Source organism: Moschus berezovskii, chromosome 23 (genome assembly GCF_049115385.1).
Source record: "Moschus berezovskii isolate FMDL1 chromosome 23, NW_MosBer_1.0, whole genome shotgun sequence".
NCBI lineage: Eukaryota > Metazoa > Chordata > Mammalia > Artiodactyla > Moschidae > Moschus > Moschus berezovskii.
In genome coordinates this window covers 41,761,888-41,780,379 of record NC_142482.1, presented here as the reverse complement: position 1 = coordinate 41,780,379, position 18,492 = coordinate 41,761,888, and the positions used below count along the sequence as shown (strand labels likewise).

Sequence of the window (18,492 nt, the reverse complement as noted above, 5' to 3'; positions counted from 1 at the left end):
CTTTTCCCCACTAGAACACACTTTGTTTCAGAGTGATAGACCACTGCTAGTTAGTAGTATGGAGAAGGAAATGGTAAACCACTCCAGTGTTCTTGCCTGGAGAATCCCAGGGATGGGGGAGCCGGTGGGCTGCCGACTATGGGGTCACACAGAGTTAGACACGACTGAAGTGACTTAGCAGCAGCAGCAGCAGTTAGTAGTATAAGCTATCCCAGAGAAAACTATTTAGGTTTGAAGCATCTTGGTTTTTGTATGTTATTAGTCAGGAAAGCACAGAGAGCTTCTATAATTAATTTACATTTTATAGCCAACCATTACCCATATAACTATAAATTCCTTTTTTTAATAATATTCTGTCTGCAGAGAGAAACTATCTCTTCCTTAAAATAGTCTTAAATTAGAATTTTCTCAGTAATCTCTCCAATAATTAAATCCCAACATAATATTTATAAGGAGACCAAGTAAAGATCAATATGGCATAGGGTGTCCAGAGATGGAGAGAATTATAGACCTGCTATTAACACTTCTTCCCGGTTCTATTTTGCTGATGCAAATATTAACTGGCAAAATAATGTTGGCTAACAATTTGACATTATCTAGGAATGCTTACTTGAAATCACATGATTTTTTTCCTATGCTATTTTTCAAAATTCTTGTTTTATATTGGAATATAATACAACAAAAGCAGGATCTATTTTTTTTTAATTCTACAAATAAGGATTCATCAAACTAAAAAACATTGTTAAAGACCCTGTTAAGAGAATAATAAGATAAGCTACAAACTGGAAGAAAATATTTTCAAACTGCTTCTCATAGAAAATGCTCATATCTAGAATATACAAAGAACTCTCAAAACTCTACAATAAGAAAATAACTCAAAAATTTTGGAGCAGATAACTCACAAATGTAAATATACAGATGGTAAAGATGTCTTTATGAAACATGAAAACATGTCTAGCATCACTAATCATCAGCAAAACGCAGACTAAGACCATGAAGACATATCACCACCCACCTACTAGAACAACAAAAATGAAAAATATAGGAACAATACCAAATGTAGGTGAGACTGTGGAAAACTTGAATCACTCATACATTACTAATGAGAATATAAAATGATGCAGCTACTTGATAAAAGAGCTTGGCTATTTCTTTGAAAACCAAATATGCTCTTGCCATACAGCCCAGTAATCAAGCTCTTGGGCATTTATGACAGAGAAAAAAAAATTATTTCACACAAAAACCTGTGTACAGTTTTTCATACCAGCAGTATCTTTAACAGCATAAAGCTGAAAACAACTAAAATATTTTAAACAAATAATGGTACACACATACCATGGAATACTACTTGATAATAAAAAAAGAATAAACTATTGACACAGACAACATCTTGGATGAGTCTCAAGGGTATTATGTTGTATGAAAATAAGTCTATGTTAACAAGTTAAATATGATCCCATCTATATACCCATGAAATAACAAAATAATAGAGACAGAGACCAAATTAGTACTGCCTTCGGAGAAGGCAATGGCAAGCCACTCCAGTACTCTTGCCTAGAAAATCCCATGGATGGAGGAGCCTGGTAGGCTGCAGTCTGTGGGGTCGCTAAGGGTCGGACACGACTGAGCGACTTCAGATTCACTTTTCACTTTCACACATTGGAGAAGGAAATGGCAACCCCCTCCAGTGTTCTTGCCTGGAGAATCCCAGGGACAGGGGAGCCTGGTGGGCTTCCGTCTATGGGGTCACACAGAGTCGGACATGACTGAAGTGACTTAGCAAGAGTTAGGGATGGTTTTACAGAGGGTTCAGGGGAGCCGGTGCTTCCCTGATAGTTGGTAAAGAATCCACCTGCAATACAGAGGACCCTGGTTCAATTACTGGCTTGGGAAAGGCTACCCACTCCAGTATACGGGCCTAGAGGATTAAATGGACTATATAGTTGAGGTGGTCAAAAGCAGTCAGATGCTGACTAAGTGACTTTCACTTTCAGGGGAAGGGAGGGGCTAGAAGTGACTCTAAAGGGGTATCACAAAGGAGATGTGTGTGGTGATGGAATAAATCCATATCTTGATTGTGATGGTAGATACAGGAAACGAAACGGGGAAAAAATTACATAGACTTAAACACACACATTGTACCTATGTCAGTTTCCTAGTTATTAAATGGTATTATAGTTGTATAATGGGCTTCCCTAGTAGATCAGCTGGTAAAGAATTCGCCTGCAATGGAGGAGACTCTGGTTCAATTCCTGAGTCAGGAAGATCCCCTGGAGAAGAGATAGGCTACCCACTCCAGTATTCTTGGGCTTCCCCGGTGGCTCAGATGGTGAAGAATATGCCTGAAGTGCATGAGACCTCAGTTTGATCACTGGGTTGTGAAGATTCCCTGGAAGAGGGCTTCTCTCTACTTCTCTCTACTAACTTTGGACTTTCCCTTCAATCTAATTATTTCAAAATGAAAAGTCTAAAAAGAAAAAAGACTTGAATAGAACAAGAACTAGAGAATGAGAAAAAGAGGGACAGACAGAAACACAAAGCAACAAGCATGTCAGAGAGAGAAAAGGAGAGAGGAAGCTGATCAAAAGGGTAGAAGGTTCCTGTTCACTCATGACATACTGACTCCAGATCTCCTCCGCTCCCATGGGCACAGTGAATCTGCAGTTTTACACAGAAAAACTTCTTCGAAAAGAAATGCAGAAACTAGCTGCATGAATCCTATACACAAGGTGAATAATAAAAACCCCCACACTAAAATCATTCAGTTCAATTCAGTTCAGTCACTCAGTCGTGTCCGACTCTTTGCGACCCCATGAATTACAGCACGCCAGGCCTCCCTGTCCATCAACTACTCCCGGAGTTCACTCAAACTCACCTCCATCAAGTTGGTGATGCCATCCAGCCATCTCATTCTCTGTCGACCCCTTCTCCTCCTGCCCAAATCCCTCCCAGCATCAGACTCTTTTCCAGTGAGTCAACTCTTTGCATGAGGTGGCCAAAGTATTGGAGTTTCAGCTTTAGCATCAGTCCTTCCAATGAACACCCAGGACTGATCTCCTTTAGGATGGACTGGTTGGACCTTCTTGCAGTCCAAGGGACTCTCAAGAGTCTTCTCCAACACCACAGTTCAAAAGCATCAATTCTTCAGCAATCAACTTTCTTCACAGTCCAACTCTCACATCCATACATGACCATTGGAAAAACCACAGCCTTTACTCGACAGACCTTTCTTGGCAAAGTAATGTCTCTGCTTTTTAATATGCTGTCTAGGTTGGTCATAACTTTCCTTCCAAGGGGTAAGCATCTTTTAATTTCATGGCTGCAATCAGCATCCACAGTGATTAGAAGATTAAAAAATAAATAAATCATTAGAAGAGGCAGAGACAAAATCTCTACATAAACTCCACTCTTGGAGCCACAATATACAATCAGGAGGGAAGTCATCACTGCCAGTTTCTCCCTGAGAAGCAAAGTGTCCCACACCTGGCACCTTATCTTTGAAGACTTCCACCTGAGACATGACCCTCCAAAACATAGAGCTCTGAATGCCAATAAAACTGTGTCCATGAAATCCCTGAGGCTATAAGGAACTGAGATACAGTTCTTAACAGACTCACCCAAACTCACTGTGGCTATCTCTCCATGGAACAGCACAGAGACACAGTCTGAAACCTCCAGCTTGTCCCTGAAAGAAGCCTATTTCCTTATCCTAAAAGCTAAGACTTCTAACAAGTATCTCGGGGTCAACTGCAATCCTCACCAAACTCCTGAGAAGCCAACAGGTGCCATCATCATGCTCTCCTTCTGTCCCACCCCAGGTCACCAGTGTCTCTAAAGGATCTTGTGCACATGTGTGGCCGCCCAGGTTTTGGGGCTGCTGTCAGAGGAGACACTCCTTATCGTGTAGTCCAGGCCCCTGCCAGGGCTTATGTTCCTGGATCCAACAGGACAGTAGGAAACTAAGGAAGAGCTCCTAACTGGCTGCCTGTGCCCCCCGCCCCAACTTAGGGCTAACTGTGGAGGAACAGACAGAAACTTGCATCTCCCCACTCTTCTCCTGAAAAAGGTGAGGGGGTAACAAGCAGGAAGGCCAGCGGTCTCCAAACAGAGGAAATAGGCTGCAAGTGTCAGACATTTTTCCTCTCTCTCTTAAGAGGCAGGAGGAAACACACTACAAGTGTCAGACTTTTTTCTCTTAAAATTCTCTGTCGCCATGACGATACCTTGTTCCACCTGAACTTAACTTTTCTCAAACCTTGAGCTAACCAATGCATTTTTATTATGGAAATGTTTTTCTTAGGCTATGTTAATGAAATATGTATTTGCTTTGGAATTTGCCTTTCTTCAAAATGGTTCCGCCTAAGACTAACTTTTGGCTGATAATCGCTCAACAAACCAGTTTTCACATCAATTGTTTTATGGCTGAGGGATGACATACCTCCTGCCATCCTATCTCAAAAATGCATATCGTGGGAGAGGGGCCTGGTGAAACTCCATCAGCCTTCAGGTGTCTCTCTAATCTGATTAATAGCTTTCTACAATTGCACTCATTTCACATGCTAGTAAAGTCATGCTCAAAATTCTCCAAGCTAGGCTTCAGCAATATGTGAATCGTGAACTTCCAGATGTTCAAGCAGGTTTTAGAAAAGGCAGAGGCACCAGAGATCAAATTGCCAACATCCGCTGGATTATAGAGAAAGCAAGAGAGTTCCAGAAAAACATCTATTTCTGCTTCATTGACTATGCCAAGGCCTTTGACTGTGTGGATCACAATAAACTGTGGAAAATTCTGAAAGAGATGGGAATACCAGACCACCTGACCTGCCTCTTGAGAAACCTGTATGCAGGTCAGGAGGCAACAGTCAGAACTGGACATGGAACAACAGACTGGTTCCAAATAGGAAAGGGAGTACGTCAAGGTTGTATATTGTCACCCTGCTTATTTAATTTATATGCAGAGTACATCATGAGGAACGCTGGGCTGGAAGAAGCACAAGCTGGAATCAAGATTGCCGGGAGAAATATCAATAACCTCAGATATGCAGATGACACCACCCTTATGGCAGAAAGTGAAGAGGAACTCAAAGGCCTCTTGATGAAAGTGAAAGAGGAGAGTGAAAAGGTTGGCTTGAAGCTCAATCTTCAGAAAACGAAGATCATGGCATCTGGTCCCATCACTTCTTGGGAAATAGATGGGGAAGCAGTGGAAACAGTGTCAGACTTTATTTTTTGGGGCTCCAAAATCACTGCGGATGCTGATTGCAGCCATGAAATTAAAAGTCGCTTGCTCCTTGGAAGGAAAGGTATGACCAGCCTAGATAGCATATTAAAGAGCAGGAACATTACCTTGCCAACCAAGGTCCGTCTAGTTAAGGCTATGGTTTTTCCCGTGGTCATGTATGGATGTGAGAGTTGGACTGAGAGGAAGGCTGATCGCCGAAGAATTGATGCTTTTGAATGTGGTGCTGGAGAAGACTCTTGAAAGTCCCTTGGACTGCAAGGAGATCCAACCAGTCCATTCTAAAGGAGATCAATCCTGGGTGTTCATTGGAAGGACTTATGCTAAAGCTGAAGCTCCAATAGTTTGGCCACCTCATGCAACGAGTTGACTCACTGGAAAAGACTCTGATGCTGGGAGCAATTGGGGGTAGGAGGAGACGGGGAAGACAGAGAATGAGGTGGCTGGATGGCATCACCGACTCGATGGACATGAGTTTGAGTGAACTCCGGGAGTTGGTGATGGACAGGGAGGCCTGGTGTGCTGTGATTCATGGGGTCGCTAAGAGTCGGACACGACTGAGCGACTGAACTGAACTGAACTGAACTGAACTGAACAGACATAAAACATCCTGCTAAAGACGAGCAGAGGGGCACTCTATCCCTCTTCTGATGTTTATGTCAGGAGCTTTCTCTGTCGCTTGTTATACTTTAATAAAACTCAGCTACACAAAAGCTCTTGATTGATCAAGCCTAGTCCCTGGTCCTGAAGTTAAATCTTCTTTGGTGTTCACGAATCTTACATCGTTCACCGTAAGCTATCAGTGGTATACTTACATATTTGAAGTTATTCCCTGATGGTCCACCTTCCAGTCAGCCTCCATCTAGATGCTGACTGAGATCCTTCTCTTTAGAACATTCAGAGATCTTGACAAACCTTCAAATGTTGGGAGTCACTAAGAATAAGGTGGAGCAGAAATATTCTACAATTATTGACAAGCTACGCCCCTGTGTGAAAGAGAAAGCAGGAGACAAAGACAGTGGTAGACAGAGAAAGACTCTTCTTTATGCTACTGGATTGTCAGGGTTTTTCTCCTACAGCAGCTTAGCCTCTAATTCAACTAATAGAGTTTTCCTGTCATATCTCTGGATTTTCCTCCCAATCTCATGAAAAGTCTTAAAATTCAATTTCAGTTCGGTTCAGTTCAGTCTCTCAGTCTTGTCCAACTCTTTACGACCCCATGAATCACAGCACAACAGGCCTCCCTGTCCATCACCAACTCCCGGCGTTCACTCAAACTCATGTCCATCGAGTCGGTGATGCCATCCAGCCATCTCATTCTCTGTCGTCCCCTTCTTCTCCTGCCCCCAATCCCTCCCAGCAACTGAGTCTTTTCCAGTGTATGGAGTAACTGGGTGCTCAATCACATTTGTCCCCCTGAAGCATGTCCTAGGAGACATCCAACAGATCCCCAGCCCAGGAGAAGAAAGGAAAAATACTCTGCTCATCAGCTCCCATTTCCCATCAGTCAAATCTTCACTCGGAATCTGAGCAGTTCCATGTAGGGCCATTGCTGGTGACAGACCCCTCTGTGTCCCCACTTACTGATTTGTTCTCTTTGTTTTATAATGTTTGGCCATGCTGCATAGTATGTGGATCTTAGTTTCCTGACCAGGGCTAGAACCCACGACCTCTGCAGTGAAAGTGAGGACTTTAACCACCGGGCCAACAGGAAAGACCTCCTGTTGGCTGGATTTTTTCTTTTGTTTTTGCTGTGCTCATCTTTGTTGTGACTCTTCATTGCTCCATGCAGCCTTTCCCCAGCTGCGGTGCAAGGGCTTCTCATTGCTGTGGCTTCTCTTGTTGGGGACCACGGGCTCTAGAGCCTGCCGGCTTCAGTAGCTGTGGATCATGAGATCTAGAGAGCTGGCTGGGTAGCTGTGGCGCATGGCCTGAGTTGCTCTGCATCATGTAGGAACTTCCTGAACCAGGGATGTAACTTGTGTTCACTACATTGGCAGCAGGATTCTACCACTAGATCAACAGGGAAGCCCCTACTTATTGTTGACTGAGGAAAGAGGCTATGGAAATACACTGTGACCTCCTAGACCCTCCATGTGGAACAAAGAACAGACCCTAACAGTTACTATTTGTAGAGGTAAAAAATGCACAAAGAAAGACAGGACAGGCAAGCAGGAGAGTAGCCATATCTTAAACAATAAATCTGTCACAAGGACTTGGAAATTGGCCTTGCCCATATGAACATTCCAGGCCACCGTACTGGAAGACAAGACACCACATCAAGGAGGTGGAAACCATGCCCACTGTGGCATTCTAGATCAGGAAACCCTAAGTAGACCCAGAAGCCTACTGCAGACATCTGAGTGAGTCCAACCAAGACAAGAAGAACTGTTCAGCTGAACTTAGCTCAAATGCTGACGCACATAATTGTGAGATAAATTAATGGTTAGTGTTTTAAGCAACTAAGGTTTGAAGTGATTTGTTATATAGAAGAAGCTAACTGATATCTACCCTTTGGCATCTGAATACACGAGTTGTAACAGTAGCAATTCTTAGGAAATGATAAAATGTTAATATTCTATAGAGCATTTCAGTGATTTCCTGCTGTTATTTTGGCTGTAAACAAGAAAAACACTGGAAATTTAAAAAACAATAAATACAAAACAATAAATTAAAAAACAAGAAATACAAAACAATAAATTAAAAAACAAGAAATACAAAACAGATGCTGTTGGAACACTAAATCCACGTCTCTGAAAGTTGAAAGGAATACATGAACCTAGAATTTGAACACTCACTTTTCAAAGGGAATGAAGTAAACAAATTCCCTTCAGAGTTGCCAAAGGAAATTTTAGATGGCTCATGGTACACATGTACATATCTGAATAGTTCTGCCATTCAAAGTCCTTCCATTTAACTGTCCTCCTCACCCATCATCTGGAGTCAGAGTCCTTCCAAAGCACCTTCTTCATCGCTCCCTTCACATCCCTGTTCCTCAGTGTATATATGAGGGGGTTGGTCATGGGGATGATGACAGTGTAGAAGAGAGACATGAACTTGTCCTGATCCTGGGAGTTGTTGCTGCTGGGCTGAAAATACACATAGATGGCTGTGCCAAAGAACAGGGAGACCACCGTGAGGTGGGATCCACACGTGCCAAATGCTTTTCTCTGCCCTGCAGTGGACTTGATTCTTAAGACCGCCCTGACAATCCGACCATAGGAAAACATGATTAATGAAACTGGTGTGAGAAGAATGATGACACTGCCAAAGAAGGTCACATACAGATTCATAGTGGTGTCAACACAGGCAAGTTTGAGAAAAGGAGGGATCTCACAGAAAAAGTGGTCTAATTTATTTCTTCCACAACGAGGTAAAAGGAAGACAAGCACTGTCTGCAATAAGGAGTTGGCAAAACCAATGATCCATGAAGCAGAAGCCATCAGGGCACACAGACCGGGGTGCATGATTACTGTGTAGTGAAGAGGCCTGCAGACAGCTGCATAGCGGTCAATTGCCATAACTCCTAGAAGAATACATTCTGTACATCCCAACGCCAGAGAGATGTACATTTGAACTACACAGCCACCAAAGGAGATGGATTTGTCTGCTCCGCTGAGATTAAACAGGAGCTGTGGAACAATGCTGGTGGTGTAGCACATGTCCAGAAAGCTCAGGTTAGAGAGGAAAAAGTACATTGGGGTGTGAAGACGTGGGTCCAAGTAGGACAAAGCAATGATGGTTGTGTTTCCCAGCAAAGTGAAGATATAGAAGATCAAAAGGACCACAAAAAGGACCAGCTCAAGTTCAAGCCTGTCAGAGAAGCCTCGTAAGATAAATCCAGCGAAAGAGCTTCTATTTTTCTGTTCCATCCTTTGTTAGCATATGGCTCCTGTCAAATCAAGCGTTTAGCAATTTATTAAAGTTATCTTCCAAAAAAGCGCAGAGATGAAGAGGAAAATCTATCATGTTCAAAGACATGGACATGTGATTTTATATGCAACTATTTGAATAAATGATGTATTCATGGAAAATGATATATCTGAAATCAATTAATTCTTTACTAGTCACAAAAATTTTATATTGAAATAAATATAAGAAAATAATAATAATAAAATCAAGTAATGAACCTTGGTTTGCATCAATCATAGATATAAAATGCCTGTTTTAGATTGAGTTTAATAGGATGAAAGTATGATGATTATTTATGTACTTCTAGAGAAAGTGGGAATGAGGGAAAATCAAGGGAGAGTGATTAGAAAGAGTAAGAAAATGGAGACCGAGGGAGAAAGTTTATATTAAATATGTATCTCGTAATTCTTCATAACTTGATTTGCACATGCCTCACATGTAATAGAATAATACAAAATGATCTCTAAATGCATTCAGATATAGACATTTATGAGCTAGAATGTACTTTTACAAAGGATTATATTACATTCAATGTATCACTAAGATACTTCCTCATAGATATATTCTGGCTAAAGTTATCTCTACTCCTAATGCATTATATTTGTGAATGCTATACACTGGTCTTTTTGTATAGTAGTAAAAAATAAATTACTCAGGGCCTGAAAATACCACCTTCAATTATAGTGCTTAACTTTTGTCCTTGAGATACCTAAAATTACTATACCAATTTAACAAGAACTCCAAAAATTTATTCACTGTGCAGAATCGGTTCACGGGTTTCCCTGTTGCCTCAGTGGTAAAGAAAACGCCTGCCAATGCAGGAGATGCAGGAAAGGCAGGTTCAGCACCTGGATCAGGAAGATACTTGAAGGAGAAAATGGAACCAACTTCATACAGAGAATCCTGGCGGGCTACGGTCCATGAGGTCAAAAAGACTTGGACTTGACTAAACAACAAAAGTAGTCACTTCACAACAGAATTTCAAACTCCAGTGACCAGCACTTACCTCTTCTTTCTGCTGATTTCAGGTTCATATATTACCAACAACTGAAATGCCTGGAATTCCTATAGGAGATACAATTATTCTCCATCGACATTCTAATGGCAATGAAGAACATATAAATGAGGAGGCAATGGATCTATCACAGTCTCAGAAATAACACTTCTAATCACTATGGATAGAGTTTGGCCAGGTTGGGGAAAAGAGGCTGAAATGGGAATTTCTTTGCATGTTGTTTATTTAGTGAATATCCTCAAGACAAAGAGAATCAGGGAAGCAAAACAGAGCAGACAAATGTGCTAAGCAAGGATGTGATCTCAAATGAAATAGCATGAACATGATCCCATAGAAAACTGGAAAAGGACTCTGCAAATAGAGCTGCTACTGCTACTGCTGCTAAGTCGCTTCAGTCGTGTCCAACTCTTTGTGACCCCATAGAAGGCAGCCCACCAGGCTCCCCCATCCCTGGGATTCTCCAGGCAAGAACACTGTAGTGGGTTGGCATTTCCTTCTCCAATGTGTGAAAGTGAAAAGTGAAAGTGAAGTCTCTCAGTCGTGTCCGACTCTTAGCGACCCCATAGACTGCAGCCTACCAGGCTCCTTCATCCATGGGATTTTCCAGGCAAGAGTACTGGAGTGGGGTGCCATTGCCTTCTCCGCCAAATAGAGCTGTCTGCTGATAAAAATATTGTGTCTTCACTTACACAATCACTGCTATTCACATGCTGCTACCTGAGCCTTTCAAGTGGGGCAGATAAAGAACTGAATTTTAAATTTAATTTTAATTCAGGTAAATTTAAATACCTGTTTATTTAGATGTGAATAGTTACTGCTATGGGCTTCCCTGGTGGCTCAGAGGTTAACGCGCCTGCCTCCAATGCGGGAGGTTCGATCCCTGGAGAATAACAAGCTGTGGCGCATGCATTGTCTCAGATTTAGTTCCACCTTGACAACAAGGCAGACTTTTATAAATCCCACCAGTCTATCATTGACTACAAGCTGCCCCAACCACATTCAGAACTTCTGCCAATGTGGCTCCATTCAGCTGACGGCAATTTTCTAAAGAAGGGAAGGTTTGTGAAGCTGTCAGTCAATACCCATGACAAATATGGTGTGGATCAGTGCAGCAGCCAGTAGAAAATAACTGAGCTGGACACTGAAAGCATTCATAAAAAACAAAAGTCCATTAAAACAAAATGTAGAGTCCATTCACAAGTGTGTGCAAGGATAGAAGGACAGTCACCCGTGTATATTACGCATCACCTTGTCATTTGCCTAATTTACTGATAAATTAAACATTCAGATCACCTTTTCTGACCCACATGTCTCCTCTCAAATTGAACAATGATTGTTTTTTATTCACAATAAATTCAAAAATGCATTGACACAAAACCACAAAATGGGCCTTCATTGTTGTAATTATCAAACTAGCATTTGGAAGATTACATACGTTCACTTCTTTGAGAAAATGAACATTTTAAAACTACAGATTTGACCATACACTTTAAGAAACATTCTGTAATTTCACAGAAATAGGAGCTGAGGAAAAAGTGAAAGTGTATAGTTTAATATGTTCACATTCACATATATGCTATTACTCAATTACTGAAAGACAAGTTTTATGACAGCCAAATATCTTGAATTTAAATTGCTCCATATATCCATACTGAGACATAATGAATGCACTACAAAGGATGAAATGTCTAGGAGCAAAATGTTGGCTTCCATAAGGAACAGTTAAGTTCTTAAAGTTGGTGATTTTCTATAGGAATTTCTGTTTCTTTTACCAACTGACATGTACCTTACTCAATGTAAGCTTTAAAGAACACTTGCAACTGAAAACAAGCTAACTTTCAATTCCTAAAGTACCACAGAGATGCTGTTTCAGTCCTCTCAGCTTTATTCACCTTATGTGAGTGGCCTAAACTGCTTCCCTACCTCATTTCCAGTTCCTGTCTTTAATACAGTACTGGGCATTGGAACCTGGGTATGTAGACTAAGGATGCAGGTTGCAGGCAGTGAGTGCATAAGATGACTCTATCAGCACTGGAATATCCTTAAGTTTTCCTTAAGCAAGAAGATGCTTTCTCTTGATAACGTCAAATACCTTCACACAATACTGAAGATCGGCATTGTGCCTAGCTGGTAGGATGACATAGGAAGGAAATTTCAAACTCTCAGGATTACTTCTGAATATAACGGTTGGCTCTATGGTGGAGAGCTCATTATGAAAGCATGAGATTGGTATGAAACTGCAGTAAAAATGGTCTGGCGAAAACTGTTTACCTGGCGGAAGTCTCTGAGGAATGTTTGTCCTGTGCCGTTAATTAGCTGATGTCACCTAGCTGCCCAGAGATGACAATCCTCAGGGAAAATGAATATCAAGGAGAATGTAAGAGGAAACTTAATCTGCCTCTTTTACAACTTCTCATAAATGACAGAGCTCAGATAATTCCCTAAACTTCCCAGTTGTCTTAGCTCTCCTCTTTTAATGGCTTAATATTTCACTAACACTTGAGACTTTTTTATACAATTGCAAAAAATATATATATATTCTCCATATATAAATTAGAACTCATTCAGTTATTTAATTTTAAATGCAAATTAATTTTTATCTAATATTCATAAACAACTTTTAGGGATCAAAGAGTTAACAATTCAGTTCAGTACAGTCGCCCAGTCATGTCAGAATCCTTGCAACCCCATGAACCACTGCACACCAGGCCTGCCTGTCCATCACCAACTCGCGGATCTTACCCAAACTCATGTCCATTGAGTCGACGGTGCCATCCAGCCATCTCATCCTCTGTCATCCCGCACTCCTCTTGCCACAATCTTTCCCAAAATCAGGGTCTTTTCAAATGAGTCAGCTCTTCACATCAGGTGGCCAAAATATTGGAACTTCAATATCAGTCCTTCCAATGAACACCCAGAACTGATCTCATTTATGAGGGACTGGTAGATCTCCTTGCAGTCCAAGGGATTCTCAGAGCCTTCTCCTACACCACAGTTCAAAAGCATCAATTCTTCTGTGCTCAACTGTCTTTACAGTCCAACTCTCACATCCGTATATGACTACTGGAAAAACCATAGCCTTGACTAGATGGACCTTTGTTGACACAGTAATGTCTCTGCTTTTTAACATGCTGTCTAGGCACCAGTACTCCTGCCTAGGAAATCCCATGGATGGAGGAGCCTGGTGGGCTGCAGTCCATGGGATCGCTATGAGTCAGACATGACTGAGCGACTACAATTTCACTTTTCACTTTCACACATTGGAGAAAGAAATGGCAACCCACTCCAGTGTTCTTGCCTGGAGAATCCCAGGGACAGGGGAGCCTGGTAAGCTGCCGTCTATGGGGTCACACAGAGTCGGACACGACTCACATGACTTAGCAGTAGCAGCAGAAGCAGGCTGGTTGTAACTTTCCTTCCAAGTAGTAAGCATCTTTTAACCAATTAGGCAGTGTCTACCTAATCTTTAAGGTAAATATATTAAAGGTCAACCTCGTGAGGAACCTGTATGCAGGTCAGGAAGCAACAGTTAGAACTGGACATAGAACAACAGACTGGTTCCAAATAGGAAAAGGGGTACATCAAGGCTGTATATTGTCACCCTGCTTATTTAACTTATATGCAGAGTACATCATGAGAAACACTGGGCTGGAAGAAGCACAAGCTGGAATCAAGATTGCCGGGAGAAATATCAATAGCCTCAGATATGCAGATGACACCACCCGTATGGCAGAAAGTGAAGAAGAACTAAAGAGCCTCTTGAAGAAAGTGAAAGAGGAGAGTGAAAAAGTTGGCTTGAAGCTCAACATTCAGAAAGCTAAGATCATGGCATCCGATTCCATCTCTTCATGTCAAATAGATGGGGAAACAGTGGAAACGGTGACTGACTTTCTTTTTCTGGGCCCCAAAATCACTGCAGATAGTGATTGCAGCCATGAAATTAAAACACACTTACTCCTTAGAAGGAAAGTTTTGACCAACCTAGACAGCATATTAAAAAGCAGAGACATTACTTTGTTAACAAAGGTCCATCTAGTCAAGGCTATGTTTTTCCAGTAGTCCTGTATGGATGTGAGAGTTGACACGGGCTTCCAAAACATATGTCTGAAAGTCAATGTAGTTTGTGTCCATGAAATCCATGAGGCTACAATGAACTGAGAAGCAGGCTCACCCTGACTCACTGAGGCTCTCTCTCCAGGGCACAGCACGCAGACACAGACTGAAACCTCCAGCTAGCCCCTGAAAGAAGCCTATTCCCTTATCTTAAAAGCGAAGACTTCTAACACACATCTAGCGGTCAATTGAAATCCTCACCAAGCACCTGAGAAGCCAACAGGTGCCAGGATTGTGCTCTCCCTCTGTCACACCCCAGGTGTCTCTGTGAAAAGAATTCGTGCACACATATGGCCGCGCAGGAGTTGTGGCTGCTGCCAGAGGACACACTCCTTGATCATCTTGTTCAGTGGCTTGCGTTTCTGGGTCCAACAGGACAGTAGCAAAAAAGAAACAGCCTGTAACTCGCTACCTGCACCTGCCCACCCAGGGCTCAATGTGGAGGGAACAGATGGAAACACCCATCTCCCCATCTTCTCCTGAAAGAGGTATACTTGCATATTTGGAAAATTATTGCCTCGGGTCCTTGTAGATTGCCGATAACGGCAATGATTACCTTGCACTGAACAAGGACCTGTGCTCCTGGACCGCATGGTCATGGCGGCTCAGATCTCCAAGCTCAAACTTGAGCAGGGAGGTGCTGCAGGTCACAGTAGGAACTACCTGGAGGGGGACTGTGGAGACTGGCTCCCCAGAAACCTGGAGAACGGGAAGGACATGATGCTGCGCGCAGGTACGAGGGGTGTGGGGCCTCCCTGATCCCCCCTCGGGCTGGACCAGGCTTCCCACAAGGAGAAGAAAGTGGGGTTCCTGTGGAAACAGTGCCCCAGCATGCTGTCGGCAGAGGGAGGAATACGCCCAGGTTTTCATATTCTGTACAAGAGAGTGACTCCCCAGTGGCCCCACTACTCTGAAGGACAATTAAGGAATCCAGTCATTTGGGGAAGAAACAGAAAACCATCTCTGAGATAACTGGTCAGGGGTGCCCCTTCACCCTGGGTGCCATCTTGTGACCCATGACTGTCTCTCAGGGCCAGTTCTCACCCTGAGAACATGTTTGGAGGCTTGACTCCAGCTTTTCTGAGTCATTCGGCCTCCACCCAAGTCAGGACCATTACTCTGTAGTCTCTCCCTTACATGGTGCCTCCTACCTTGGCTCTCACCCTGACTCCAGAACTTTCCAAGGACTCGGGAACATGCCCAGGCCTCCAAGTCCAGGCTGGTGTCTGGTGCTTGTGCTGCTTCTTTTCAAATCTGCTGTCTTGTTTATTCTCAGGATGGTCACAGGATGCTGCTTCAGGGACCCATGGAGGTAACACTAAATGGGAATTTTCTGATTCATCCTCCACAGACCCTCCAATACACATGTGACCCATCATCCCACCTCTGACCATGAGGTCCCTTTAAGGTGCTGAGCCCTGGGCTTCTACCCTGAGGAGATCTCACTGACCTGGCAGCGTAATGTGGAGGACCAGACCCAGGACATGGAGCTTGTAAACCCGGGCCTTCAGGGAATGGAACCTTCCAGAAGTGGGTGGCCCTAGTGGTCCCTTCTGGAGAGGAGCAGAGATACAGGTACCATGTGCAGCACAAGGGGTTTCAGGAGGCTCTCACCTTGAGATGGGGTCAGGAGGAGGCTGGGGTGGTGCTTCTTCTCAGATAAAGCTGGAGCCTTTCTGGGCCCTTCAGCAAGGTCAGGACTCAAACCTGAAGTCTGGGCTCCTTCTCTTTCTTCCACAGAACCTCCTCAGCCCTCCATCTCCAACACAGACATCATTGTTCAGTTCAGTTCAGTTCAGTTCAGTTGCTCAGTCGTGTCCGACTCTCCGCGACCCCATGAATCACAGCACGCCAGGCCTCGCTGTCCATCACCAACTCCCGGAGTACACTCAAACTCATGTCCACAGAGTCGGCGATGCCATCCAGCCATCTCACTCTCCGTCGTCCCCTTCTCCTCCCGCCCCCAACCTTTCCCAGCATCAGAGTCTTTTCCAGTGAGTCAACTCGTCTCATGAGGTGGCCAAAGTATTGGAGTTTCAGCTTTAGCATCAGTCCCTCCAATGAACATCCAGGATTGATCTCATTTAGAATGGACTGGTTGGATCTCCTTGCAGTATAAGGGACTCTCAAGAGTCTTCTCCAACACCACAGTTCAAAAGCATCGATTCTTCGGCGATCAGCTTTCTTCACAGTCCAACTCTCACATCCATACATGACCACAGGAAAAACCATTGCCTTGACTAGACGGACCTTGGTCGGCAAAGTAATGTCTCTGCTTTTTAATATACTATCAAGGTTGGTCATAACTTTCCTTCCAAGGAGCAAGCGTCTTTTAATTTCATGGCTGCAATCAGCATCTGCAGTGATTTTGGAGCCCAAAAAAACAAAGTCTGGCACTGTTTCCACTGTTTTTCCATCTATTTCCCATGAAGTGATGGGACCAGATGCCATGATCTTTGTTTTCTGAATGTTGAGCTTCAAGCCAACCTTTTCACTCTCCTCTTTCACTTTCATCAAGAGGCTTTTGAGTTCCTCTTCACTGTTAGTCTGGATCTACTCGTGGTCATTGGAGTTGTGGTAACTGGAGAGTTGGACTATAAAGAAAACTGAGCACCGAAGAATTGATGCTTTTGAGCTGTGGTGTTGGAGGAGACTCTTAAGACACCCTTGGACTGCAAGGAGATCCAACCAGTACAATAAAGGACATCAGTCCTGAATGTTCATTGGAAGATCTGATGTTGAAGTTGAAACTCCAATACTTTGGCCACCTCATGTAAAGAACTGATTCATTTGAAAAGATCCTGATGCTGGGAAAGATTGAAGGCAGGAGGAGAAGGGGATGACAGAGGATGAGATGGTTGGATGGCATCACCGACTCAATGGACATGAATTTGAGTAAACTTCGGGAGTTGGCAATGGACTGGGAGGCCTGGCATGCTGCAGTCCCTGGGGTCACAAAGAGCTGGATACGACTCAGCAACTAAACTGAACTGAACCGAATCTTTGATATTTGTTGTCTCAGGGCCTGTTGGGGGAAGGATTTTCTAATACCCTTCCTGAAAGCCTATTAACAACTTCCACATCTTATAATTCCCTGAATCTCATGAAGAATTGTCTGTCAGGGACGTTATCCCCAGGGTTGATACTGGGAAACCCACATGGGGATGAAGTAACTATTACTGAAGTCGAGGGAGACTGGGTTCCCAGAGACCACAAAGAAGCTGTAAATTTCAATGTAAGGAAGTCCTGTGGTCACTCAGGTTCTGAAAAGCCAGACATACACTCCACAAGAATCTTTCCATTTCTCATCCTTCTACATATGGAGGCAAAAGCAACATTCTCTTTTATTTTTACCATTATGCTGGAGGCTGACTTGGACCAAAGGCTGTTCCCAGAAGATACTTGAATCCTGATATGAGCATCTGGTAAGTATGATGACCTTTACCTGGTCAAAGCCGTTAAGAAATGAGTCAAACTTGAAGATGAGCATTGTGTGACTCTCTTTCTTTTTCTCAAATCTACTTTTTTCTTCTCTCTCTGCAGGCAGGTTTCCTTTCTTATTCAGTCCACACAGCATGAAGTGGTAATAGCTTAAATTCTAAATTTTCATGTGTCCTCTGCCAAAGAGCTACCCATACTTCACCTGGCCATCCCCCACCAACCCTCAAAGACCCCTCAGTGAAAGGGCAGAGTCTTTGATGAAAGGATGGAGATAATCACAGGGACCACTTTCTCTAGAACATTTCTCTTTAAGGAGAAGAGAAAGATCTACACACTAGAGGTAGCTACTGTAAGGCAGAGAGGCCTTCTACATTTTAAGTGCAAAGTGGTGAAAACCGTTGGCATTGTGGGACCCGGAAATCTCAGGGTTGCATCAACATTAGTCACATTGGCAGCTCCGAGAGCATTGGTGCCCAACAAAGCATCATTTTTGTCAAAGCAGGCACTGGCAGAACAGTAGTGATGAGCGACTTAGATCAGAAGGGGAATAAAATAGAGGGTTCTGCTCACCAGGGAGAGCGAACAGAGTTCATGTGAGAACTTTCTGGGGACTTTAGATAGAAACGGTGGCTATTAATAAAAGCAGAGATTTCTGTTGTGCCAGCTGAGGGAAGGTACAGAGAAGAAACCACCCAAGGACTTTTAATAATTTTCTTCCTTCTGCTTCTTGCAAAGCTCAGAGCCTGCCTTCCCCTCTAGGTTTACCCACTTC

At 43.2% G+C, this 18,492-nt stretch overlaps 1 protein-coding gene and 1 pseudogene across 1 annotated transcript; one reads left to right on the top strand and one right to left on the bottom strand.

The window, feature by feature from the left end:
- Positions 1 to 8,172: 8,172 nt before the first annotated feature.
- On the bottom strand, positions 8,173 to 9,132 carry LOC148774175 (olfactory receptor 2B8-like). Its single transcript, XM_088831486.1, has one exon. The coding sequence runs from the start codon at positions 9,109 to 9,111 to the stop codon at positions 8,173 to 8,175; it is 939 nt and encodes a 312-aa protein (XP_088687612.1). The 5' UTR covers positions 9,112 to 9,132.
- A 3,254-nt stretch (positions 9,133 to 12,386) lies between these two features.
- LOC129550918 (BOLA class I histocompatibility antigen, alpha chain BL3-6-like) lies at positions 12,387 to 16,889 on the top strand (annotated as a pseudogene).
- Positions 16,890 to 18,492: the final 1,603 nt, after the last annotated feature.

What these genes read in the sequence shown, in the direction of transcription:
- LOC148774175 (XM_088831486.1), bottom strand. Translation starts at nt 9,111, where the DNA reads ATGGAACAGAAAAATAGAAGCTCTTTCGCTGGATTTATCTTACGAGGC.